The 12,169-nt window shown below is 42.1% G+C and overlaps 1 protein-coding gene across 4 annotated transcripts in view; it reads left to right on the forward strand.

Annotated features, from left to right (window-relative positions):
* The window catches only part of MAP3K5 (mitogen-activated protein kinase kinase kinase 5), a 236,180-nt gene that overhangs the window by 54,687 nt on the left and 169,324 nt on the right, over window positions 1-12,169 (forward strand). The window contains exon 1 of one of the 4 annotated variants that reach the window (XM_044248036.1): window positions 11,592-11,628. The exons of the other annotated variants lie outside the window; for them this stretch is intronic. Coding sequence (XP_044103971.1) covers window positions 11,607-11,628 — 22 coding nt within the window. The 5' untranslated portion in view covers window positions 11,592-11,606. Of the gene's footprint in view, window positions 1-11,591; window positions 11,629-12,169 lie in introns of those variants that run through there. 4 annotated transcript variants of the gene reach the window in all.

Genomic DNA, 12,169 nt, shown 5'->3' on the forward strand with positions numbered 1-12,169 from the left:
ATGTTACCTTTACTTGGGTTATCACATTGACTTGCTCTTTCTTTTATAGATATTTCAGTGACTCTGTCTCCAAGCACAAATTCTGACCTGTCCAGTTTTGTTGAATCAGATCTCCTAAAACCTCCTGCCCTAAAACCCAGTTGTTGGCTGCCATGTCTGGTAATGAAGGAAATCAATCCAAACCCCCCAGATAACTTACAACTTTGTCCCTTACCACAGGTGAGTTGAAGGAAAGCAGGTTTGAAAGGGCACAGCAGTGACCCACTTGGCGATGAGATCCTCAGTGCTCAGATATTTTTTTTTTTCTAAATATTTTATTTACTTATTTGTCAGAGACAGAAGGAGAGAAAGCAAGCAAGCACAGGCAGACAAAGAGGCAGGCAGAGGCAGAGGGAGAAGCAGGCTCCCTGCCGAGCAAGGAGCCCGATGTGGGACTCGATCCCAGGACCCTGGGATCATGACCTGAGCCGAAGGCAGCTGCTTAACCAACTGAGCCACCCAGGCGTCCCAGTGCTCAGCTATTTTTGCTTTTAAATTGTGAAGTAATCCCAGAGGTCCTCCTTATGGGCTGCTTTTTGCCAAGTGATGACTTGGCCTTGTTCTGAAAGGTAAACCAGCACTTTGACTCAGAAACCTATCTTGCACAACAGTGGGTGTGGATTTGCAGTGAGGTGATCCTGTGGCCAGTCTCCGACAGCCCTCACTCCCCAGTGTGGGGAGCTGGGGGTAGGAGCTGGCTTGGGTCCTGGCCTCACCTGCAGCTTCTGTGGTTTGTTTGCTGCTGGCCCAGACAGATTCTTGTCCACCTCATGACTGGGGGTACAACCAAGATAGCTCTGCGGGGAAGGGACTATTCTTGGAATATGGAGAATCTGACTGTGTTCACCTTGGGGATTTATATCTCCACTGATCAGAGAACCAGAAAAAACAAAATCATGTCTTCTTAGGGAAGGGAGGAAAGCCCTGTGATGCGATGATCAAAACACGGACGGTGGCTCCGACAGACCTCTCTGTTTGAGTCTTGGCCCTTGCCACTTCCTGAATCTGTGCTCTTCTCTGGCCATCGTTTTCCCAAGTCCAAAACAGCAAAGCAGCCTCTGCTTTCTGGGCCTGTCGAGGGGGTTAAATGGCGTGGTGCACCTAAGGAGCTTTGCGCGGTGCCTGGCAGGTCAGAGACTGTTGGAATACAAAGGACTGTGGAGGCTCTTTAATCCAGCACTTTATCTGATGCATCAATCTATCAGGAGGCACTTATGTGCTTTTGTTATGTTGCCAAATGGCAACATACATTTGATTTTTGAAGGGGGGAATCAAATGATGAATTCTGGAAAAAAAAAAAAGAAGTTTGACTTTTTTGTTAAGAGACCATTTCAGAACCTCCCCACTGCCTGGCTATTTGGTGGCAGGATGATAGAACCCCGCGAGCCTAGAAGCAGGTGCATGGCGAGAGTGGGCCCCACAGAGACAGATTTGCAGAGATCTGACCCCAAAGAGTGCACACGGCTCTGCTCCTGAGCTGAGCTGTGGAGGGAAGCTCACATGCTTCAGAGTTGGGAGGCTCCTTTGTGTTTCAGTCCTGCCTCACCCAGCCTCTCTGCAGCGGGAAAGCCTGTATTTTACCACAGGTGTATTTTGTTTGTTTTTTTTTTTAAGATTTTTATTTATTTATATGACAGAGATCACAAGTGGGCAGAGAGGCAGGTAGAGAGAGAGGGGGCAGCAGGCTCCCTACTGAGCAGAGAGCCCAATGCAGGGCTTGATCCCAGAACCCTGAGACCATGACCTGAGCTGAAGGCAGAGGCTTAACCCACTAAGCCACCCAGGTGTCCCATATTTTACCACAGTTTTGAGGATTCGAGGAGAAAAAGAAATCTGAAAGGAGCAGGCACACAGTCGGTGTTCAGCCTACATACATTTATTCATCGTATTGACTTCCTATTTTGAGAGGTCCGTGTTTCATTTCCCTGCTGCTGCTTAACTAACTCTACAAAACCCAGGAGCTTGAAACAACAACCTGTTACTATCTCTTGCAGCTCAGGGGGGTGACTAGCTCCAGCTGGGGGGTTCTTTCATTTCATAAGAAGTTGGTAGGATCTGCAGTCATCCAGGCTCTGGACCGGTTTGGAATGTCCCGGAAGGTTCATTCCCATCAGCAGATGCCGGTGTGGGCGATGTGTGGGAGCCTCAGTTCTCCTCCTGTGGCCTCTCCACATGGCCAGGTTGGATTTCTCAGTGTGTTTGCATTCTGAGAGAGAATATCTGTGTGTAAGTGTTCCAGGAAGACTGAAGGGAAAGCTCTTAGTTCTCATGGGTTTGCTTTCAAAATCCTCAGAATATTATGTTTGCACCATTCAACTGGTCAAAGCAGTCCCAGTGCCAACTTAAAACTCGAGGGGAGGTGGAGAATTCAGTTGGGGAAGAAGTAGGCAAGTGCCTACAGAGGGGTAGGAATACAAGTCAGAAGCTCTGTGCCTGCTTCACTCCCATGTCGTAGCTAAGTCATGGAGAGAAACTGAGGCCTGGACCCTGAAGAGAGTCCTTGGATTTTGAGAAAGAAACAATTAAAACTCAAACCTGCAAGTATGTGAATAGATTCAGCACGAGTACGCTTTACATGGAAAAAAGTTTTCATCTCTAAATTTTCCATATCCACACATAAGGTTGGTAGAAATTTACTGTCAAAATATTGTCCTGACACTTTTTGCTGTCTATCAGAAGAACATCAGCTTGAAAGCTGACCTGCTTCCCCACACATTGGGATCCATTGGGATTAGATGGTTAAACAGAGACAGGACAGCTAAACATTTGCTTGAAGTGGAGAAGAAAATGAACAATTTTGCGAAAATTTTGTTTAGACTTCTAAGACTTCATCTTCACTGGCTAGTTATGCAAGGAAGTGGAGATTGTGACCTTTTTAAAAGCTATACAAATTAGCATGCATCTAAGACTCACTACTCCATCTCAGCCTTGGGAATGGACAAGAATTTTGACATTTTTTACACCCTCCAGCTATGTAGAGGGTGAAACAGTACAGGAATAGGTCTGCAGAGAAGCACAGGCAGGAGCAATGGCAGTTAGCCACCAGACCTCAGGAGGCTGGGAGGGGGAGGAGGGGGCAGTGGCCTCTCCCAAGGCCAAGTGAAAATAGGAGCATGTGGTTCATGGGTTGGTGTAATCTGCAGGCAACCTGCCTATCCCTAGAGGGGTTTGCAGCCAGTGTTCAAATTTCCAGAAAGATAAAGACAGAATACAGGACGTACTTTCTCTTGTACAATTCCCTTGTCCCCCCCCCCTTTAATTCTACTTGACTTTAGAAACTCTAATGGGAAGTTTACTCTTCTTTTTGTATTTTTCCTAATCTAAGCCCTCCTTGCACCTTACCCACATATACTCTGTGTCTTATTTCTGGTACTGTCTGTGGACAGCTGAACCCATGAGGAATGTGAGCCAGCCTCTCTCCCTAAACTTTGCCCAGAGAACACCTGAGAGTCATGTGCAAACATCGGCAGACAGTTCTTGGCTGGGCATCCCATCGAATGTACTGTTTATCTTTGGAAAAAGTATTGGTTCTTCTACTTGGCAAACAAAAAGTTTCCAGCTTTAAATGCATAAAGTCAGGAGCTCTGTTGATCTGTTTGCTTATGCCCATACCCATTCCCTTCTCCATCGACTGCTCTGTTTCTTTCTTCTAACTCCCTGGTTGCACCCTCAGGATAGATTTTTCTTTCCTATTTTTGTCCCTTGCTGCAAACTGACACATTGTTGTCTACTAACATTGGAAACAAAAAGTATTTGTGTGACTATCTTTAAGCCTCATGGATTTTAAATTTAAAGAGCCATAAGTTAATTTTCAAATTCTTTTGTTTCCTTTTCTAACATCTTATTGGGCAATGAAGACATCCTATTAATCTTTTAGTTTGGGCTGGATTGCTGTGGACTGAGTCAGTCTTTCTGCAAAGCATGCATTGTATCTGCCTTTGCTCTCAAGAGGGCCATTTAGTGGCTCATCTCTCTCACCTCCTTTTCCATATCTTCTTTGTGCTGAATAGTTGCTACAAAATGACTTTCTTTTTTTTTTTTTTTAAGATTTTTTTAATTTATTTATTATTTGACAGAGATTACAAGTAGGCAGAGAGTCAGGCAGAGAGAGAGAAGGAAGCAGGCTCCCTGCTGAGCAGAGAGCCCGATGCGGGACTCGATCCCAGGACCCTGAGATCACGACCTGAGCCGAAGGCAGCGGCTCAACCCACTGAGCCACCCAGGCGCCCCACAAAATGACTTTCTAATCAGTATAGTTTTCCAGGATTTCTGACCAACTCAAGGAGGAAACTCAACTTGTTAGCACAGCTTGCGAAGTCAGCCTCCTGCTCCCTCTCCACAAGCCCTATGATTTGACCCAGACCCCTGTTTCCCCAATAAACTCAGCCCAGGGATCTCACCATTCTTGCGTGTAAATGTCATTCTACTTTTATTTTCCCCTTATAAGTTCTATAGTTTTACTGTGATGAGAGTTGCAGGACCCAAGGATCTGGGAGAATGAACTGATAGAATCTTCTAAGCTCCTTCCCCCTTCCTGCCTGGAATTCTCTTCTCACATTTCCTAGGAAATTCCTTTGCATCTTCTAGGTCAGCTCTGTGTACCTTCTCTTCTCAAAGAACCCCATGCAGGCATCTAGTTGTTCCCTGTTCTGTCTCCCCATAGTGCCAGCTGCTAGCTTCTGCATTTTTGTGATTGACTCCCTGTAAGGTGGTGAGTATTTTTAGTTTGATTAAGGTCTGGTTTTCTTTCATTTTTGTGTCCCTAGTGCTCACATATAATAAATGTTCAATAAGTGTTTCTTGAATAAATAAATAAATTAATAAATAATGCCATTCTTTAAATTCATTGAACATGTGGGTATTGACGATTTGATCATTTTCATAAGCAAAACTTCATGCCAGAGCTTCATGCAGAAAATCTTTTGCCTTTTATTCTAGTCGTTGCTCTTGGTTAAAAAGAAAAGCTAATCCATATGCAAAGTGACACATGCCATGAAATTTGGTGTAAGATTTCCTAATCTTGGGTGCCTGGGTGGCTCAGTGGGTTAAGGCCTCTGCTTTTGGCTCAGGTCATGATCTCAGAGTCCTGGGATGGAGCCCCACATCAGGCTCTCTGCTCAGTGGGAAGCCTGCTTCCCACTCTCTCTGCCTGCCTCTCTGCTACTTGTTATCTCTCTCTCTGTCAAATAAATAAATAAAATCTTAAAAAAAAAAAGATTTACTAGACTTAACTGCTTTTAAGTCTTTTATTATTTTGGGGGGGAAAATAGTCTGGTAACAATCATATATATGATTGGCTGCTGACTATGCTTTGCTGTTTCAGTGTAAGTTCGCATGTTTGTGTCATCATATAGCAATTGAAATACCCTGATGGCTGAGCTTTTATTAAAAATACTATCTTGCTTTACCACAAGATGACAGAGGACCATTTGAATAGTCCCATGTGCATTCTATCCTACTTGCCTTGGTGTCTGTCCGTCAGAAGAGGCTCAAAAGATAGGCAGTGACTGGCATCCCCTGTCCTTGCTGGTTGCATTTGTTGGGCAGTTTTCAGATAATAAAACATTAGCTGAAGACTTTAAACATGTTCCCTGCCTCCAAAATTTAAAACATGTAAAAATATTATTTTAGCTTATTTTTACTTCTTCTCCAAAGTTGTGTAGACTTTTCCTATTATAATAGTAGGTGGAACCTGTTCTTTGAAAATGGGGGATAGTTTGTCTAGGAATTGTTTTTTATGTTCCAGACTTCTACTTTAAGTGTAGTTTCAGTTAAAGTTTACTTTAAGAAATTTTTTCTTGAAAGATCTATTCAGGACTATGTTTTCTTAAATTACAGTAGGGACTCTTGTTACTGATTCCTGCTTATTTTCAACAGTGGGAAATATGGCACAATCAGGAACCAACTTCTTGTTCATCTTTGTCCCTATTGTTCAGCCTAATGCCTGCTGCAGAATACCTATTCAATAAATATTTATTGAGTGAACGAGTAAATAAGGTTGTGTAGAGAACAATTTATTTTCAAAAGGCTGTACTTCATAGAAACATAGGTAAGAATAGGATCTCACTGAGAATGTAAGATGTGCAGAAACAAAACATTTACGTTTTTTTCCTCAAAAGGATGAACAGTTTTAATCAAGACAGAAGAATATACTTAAGCCTATTGATTGATTCTTTATACATTATTAAACTGTAAACAAATCCTTAATTTATGAATTTGCCGATTGCTTCCTGCTAGTCCGTCTTTATTTTATTGACTTTTCTAAAGCTCGGGTAAGGGAGGGGTAAAAAGTGGTGCTTCTAAAATCTGAGGATCTGGACTGTGAAAATTATGTGCTATGCCAATTGAAACTAATTGGGAGGATGGGCAGAGCCCATGGATTTTTAAATGAAAAGCAAATAGGTACTCTTGTTTATAGGAGCTTAGAGTCCTAGACGCATGTGTCAGAGAGCTATAAATGCAGAATAAAATCAGAGAATTTCCATTTTGGTTCAGTTTTCATAAAATGTAAAGTTATACCTTTTTAAAAAGCACAATGGGAATAGCATTAATGATAAAAATTAAGATAATAAAAATGAAAAATTACAAGTCTTCATTATGTAATGATTTTCTTAGTAGGGCTTTCATATGTTATGTAAGAATAAACTTTTCGGGGCAAAGAAACTTACTTTTAAAATGCAGGGAGATTATTAAGTTATTTAAATTTTATTTAATTAAATTTTATTTTTAAATTAAATTTTAAATTACATTTTATTTTATTAAAACTATATTATGATTTAAAATTATTAATTATTTAAATTTTAATGTGATAAAAGGACACTCAGTTATGGAATATGTAAGTGAAAATCAAATCAAAATAGTATTTGCTCCTAAACTACAAAAGAACCTAATGTATTAAAATTGACTACTTAAAATAGAAATTTTACATTGACACCCATATTAAAATAGGCTTCAATTATTGGTACAAAGACTATTACTTTACTATTACTTTCATTGTAATACTTTTCTGTAGTACTTATTACTACTTTACCACTTCAGATAGTTTCATTTTTACGTTCTTGATTTTATATCTAAAGTATATTCAGCTATTTCAAGTATTAAAAAGGTGATCTATGAAAGGAGTTCTCTAATATGCCTAATGAAGTTGTAATTAATAGGCAAAAGTGAATCTTGTTAATAGTTAATATATGAACATTACACAGATCTGTGGTGCTGACTAGATGGACAGGTCTTGTATAAATTCTTGCCTCCTAATATTAAAACAGCTCCCTTGACCTTAGTTCTCCGTACACCGATCCCTGACACTCTCCTGTAAGTTGTACTGAAACTGAAATTCTGTTATGACTGTATTTGGCTCTGTTCCTAAGGAATACCACAATCCTGCCCTGCAACTTACTTCCTTGAGAGGTCCCAGAGGTAGGTGGTCAGAAAATGAAGTAGGGCAACGCATCTCTTGATTATTAGATGGAGCTCTGATACCAGACCCCAGTGGAAAACTCTGGAGAACCAGGCTGGAGCCCTCAACGATCCCCTTCTCTGGGGAAGGGAGTTTTAATGGTCTAGAACTAGAGCAAGTCTAAGTGCCTTCCTACCAATTTCTGCTGCAGCACTGAGATCTGAGTTTCCTCTAGTCCTAACACTAATTCAAAAGAAGACCATGAAGGTGCTGGAGAAGCTGCAGGGAGCTTTGCTTCAAGGCCTAGAATGGATCTGAAGGGAAAGCCCATGTATATACTTAGGAAAGAGTCTTTTGGAGGACGCTTGGGGTAACTCTTCTGACGTGGTGGAATAAGAAAGGGAAATCTTATCCGTGTCCTGGACCTTCTGCTCCCTCTGATAAAATTCTCCAAATGTAGTCTTTGTTCTCTCACTCACGTTCTTCATCTACCTCTTAACAGTTGTCTTTTTCCCTGTCACTTGATAGAAACTGTCTTCTGATGAATCATCAGGGACTTCAAGCATCAAATAATATGGCCTTTGGTTTTCATTCCCCTTAACAGGAAAGTGGATAGAACTGACAACTCCCCTTTTCTTGAAGTACCATTCTCTCATTATGTAGGTTACCTGGGATAAAAAGATGGGACCTTAGCCAGTTCTGGCTGCTGTCACAGAGTACCATGACCAGGTAGCTTAAACCCAAACATTTATTACAGTTCTGGAGGCTGGGAAGCCCAGGATCAAGGTGCTAGGAGATATGGCATCTGGTAACAGCCTGCTTCCCGGTTCAAGGAAGGCTTTTTGCTTGCCATGTTCTCACATGGCGGAAGGGGTGAGGGAGCTTTTTGAGGTCTCTTTTGTAAGAGTTCTAATTCCATTCGTGTGGGCTCCACCCTTGTTACTTAATCACCCCCCAAAGTCCCTATCTCCAAATACTATCTCAATGAGGATTAGCTTTCAACATATGAATTTAGGGGGGATACAGACATTCAGTCTACAGCAGGTGGGTATACCATGGGTAGTACCCTTAAGGAGCTCACTGTTTAAGCTCCATTTGTTTTTAGCCTATTCTTCCCTCCTTAGCTTTATTTCTAGGTATCCAACAATCTATTGAATGAATATCTCTCTCTTGAAACCCATGTCCCTTTGTTTATCAGTGGCAGTATTTTCTCCCCAGTCACTAGATGAGAAACATCAGTGTCATTTTTGATTCTTTGCTTCTTATTCATCCATTCATCTAAAGATGAATCCTAGCCTCTATGGATACAGTAAACCATGCAGTCTCAGCTTTGGGGTGGGAGTGGGAGATAGGAGGGTTTATCCAAGGAGACAGTCATTAAGAAATGTCTTTTCTGCTATTACAAGTGTTCCAAGGAAAGTGTAAAGGACTATGAGAGGAGGCTGCCCTCATCTGAGAAACCAGGGAACAGGCATTTCTCATGTGGAGGCTTCGAAAGAGTAAAGAGCAGAGCTGAGCCTGAGGATCTAGAAGGTAGCCGGGGTGAAGGAGGCAGGAGCTAATCAGGGGCTAAGAGAATAAAGTGAGGAGTTTCAAGCTTTTCCATTAAACCATTAAAGGTTTTCCTGTGCAAGAGAATGCCATTATCAGCCTAGCCTTTTTTTAAAGGATCAAGGATCAAGATGACTATCTTGTGGCAAAGGGAGTGCCTAAGAATGCCTTAGGAGGCCAGATAGGCAACATGGATGGAAAGAAGTAAATTGACTCATCAGGAAGTATAATTGGCAGGATTTCATGACTGAGTAGATGAGGAGGACAGGGAGATTATAAGGATAACCCTCAGATTTCGGGCAAGAGGAACTGAATGAATTGAATAATAATTTTCCCAACATCCTGAGAATTCCAGGTCTTGTAAGTGGACCTCAGGAATTGTCCCAACCTAGTTCCCTTCTTCACGTCTGCACTGCATTATCCATCTTTCTTTCTTCCGTGCCATGGAAGACCGTCCTGGAAATTTCCCCACCTGTTAACTTGTTCCCCTCTGGGCTGGTTCCTGGATATTCTTCCTGAAGCACTCCTCTGGACATAATCCTCTGCTGATGAAATAACTTTAGTGGCTGCCCATTTTCTGCAGATTAAGCATGGGGCAGTGGAGTGCTGAGATCAAACTAAACCTTCTAGCATCCTTTCTCTTCCACCAGGTGGATCTCCTTGCGGCTCCTGATAAGCACCATCCCCTTCCCTGCATCTCTGCCTCTGCCCCTTCAGTCCCAGCTGCCTGAAACTCCCCTCCACCTCCACGGGGCCACATTGTCCCTTGGCTTCAGAGCCTGCTCCAATATCCCTGCTCTATCTCATCTGCCTGCAAATGCATGGTTGCCTAAAACAAAACCTAGCAGGTTATTTGTGGAAGACTAAAGATGCATTCAGTGGGTACTTTTTCCCGTGACCCAGGAATAATGAATGTTCAGGCAATTTACTGTACATCATTATTGAATATAGTGCCTTGCTTCCTATAGCATTTTCCCAAGATGATCCAAATGATTTTTCTTTTGAAGTGATTTTAAATTCTTCTAGATTCATGGGGGAAAATAAATCTGTAGTGATATTCACTTGTTGCCACAGAATTTTCCTTTCTACAAGTTATAACCTCTGGAGGCCAAGAAGGAGCCTTGCCCCCTGTCCTTACCATCCTTCATGCAGTACACAAGATGTTTCCACAGACAGGATAGTGACCCATGTGCCCAGAGTAAGCTCTGTGGCTGCTTAACACTGGGTTCATATGGTTTCATGGGAAGAGAAGGTGGGGAATTCAGTGTTTACAGGGGGAAAAAAAAGAGCAGTAAAGCCCTCTGTCATTGTTTTAATGGGCTGGTGACTCAGATTTATTTAAATACAGGCCTGCCACAGTCAGCAAAAATACTTAACATGTGGACATTCTTTTGCATGGCATCCGTTGGTCATATGGGGTGTCTTTAAAGAATGTCACTCAATAAACAAACAGACAAACAAATCTTGACTCCCTATTAGGATAAGCACTATGAATTAAAAACAAAACATCACAGGGCAGAGGTGGGCTAGAGCCAGGATGCAGAGAGAATTAGGAGGAGGTGGTGTTGGAACAAAGCCTGAATGATGTGAAGGAACCACTCAGAGCCCTGAGAGGGACATGTTCAAGGCAGAGAAAGCAGAGCCGTCTTTCTAGAACCTTACATTGGGACTGGACCCTAGATCCTTGAGCCCTTGAGCCCTGGCTTGACCTCTCCTTTGCCTCCAGCCCACTGTTGCAGCCTCTGTTCTTTTATAGCCCTGTTCCTGTGCATGATTTCCTTTGTCTAGAATGCCCTTCCTCTGCTTCCTTGGGTGAAATCATACTTCAGAACACAGCTGAAATGCCCTGTGTGACCCACATACCCACAAGTCTTCTAGCCTCATACCTTCCTCTCCCTTGTCCAAAGAGCTGGTCTCTCTCACCTTTTTTAAAAAATTTATTTATTTGTTTATTTATTTGGTCTCTCATCTTAATGCTTCCTCTGCTCCTCCCCCTCTCAGACTATAAACCTTCAAAAACACAGATCATGACTTAACCATCTCAGTAATACCAGTTCCTAGAACCATGCCTGGAATGTGGCAGGTGCTAAATCATTGGGGAATACAGGAATGAATCGGGGAGAGAGGGAAGAGGAGAAGAGGGGAGGGGTGGAGTGAGGGAATGCATGTAAAAATCTTTCCTTGAAGGTATTATCTCACTGAAATAGATGAACTAAAATTAAATGAACATGACTTCAAGATCGGAAAACAGAGATGTTCTCATGAATTGAGTTAGAGCCCAAGTGTTTGCCATGATCATTGGGATTCCAGTCAAGGCATAACCAAACTAAAGGTTCACGTCTATTTCTAGGGTGGTAACCTTCTGAAAGTAGGAGTGGCTTAGTTTTTTTCTTTTAAGTCAGTGTGTTTTTGAGACTTCACATGTTTGGTGGGTGGGATTACAAGAATACAAGCCAAAATCTACTTTCTGTATAACCACATCCCTTCTTGAGCAGCTTGGGTTGGGAAATAATACTCGGTGCCTGAAAACAAGAAACATCAACATGCTGCCTTCTTCCCGAGCAGCACTCACGGCCTTTTTCGGCTGAGGTCACGTTTTAAACTTCATAGAACATTGCTGATGGTTGAGCGGAGTGAGGAAGGTGGGTTTAATTCAGCACCTGTGGGCTGTGACTGCCAGCTGATTTATACATTAGAGGCATTTGGGTATTTTTATGTTCATTGGATAGAAAGATGAAATAAGCAGGTCTTTATTTATTGGTATGTTCCTTTGTGAAAATCATTACTATATTTGGCCAAAGTCCTCATAACTATATTTAACATTCTGTTAATGTTTGCTCTCATGTTTCTTTAATACTGGTAAACTCCACCTCTCACAAATTCCCATGGGCTATAGTAATGCAATCTGGATTCAGTTCCTCTTACTAATCTGTGATTTAAACTTCAGGAAGAGAGTGCTGTAATCCCCAAATAAACACTTAGCATGTGGGAAGATTCAGGATGACAGATCTTTTGGTGACCTAATCCGAAACGCAGGTGATAAAATCATAAGCCAAAAGAGCAGCCAGGGCCCAAGGAGAAGCAAATGTGATGAGCAGATTTTTGCACAGCTCTTGACTTAGAGCAAAGAAATGCTGTTCTGAAAGGACTAAAGCATTGAGGAAGAGGCGGGGGGGGGGGTGC

The sequence above is a fragment of the Neovison vison genome, chromosome 1 (assembly GCF_020171115.1).
Source record: "Neovison vison isolate M4711 chromosome 1, ASM_NN_V1, whole genome shotgun sequence".
Lineage (NCBI taxonomy): Eukaryota > Metazoa > Chordata > Mammalia > Carnivora > Mustelidae > Neogale > Neogale vison.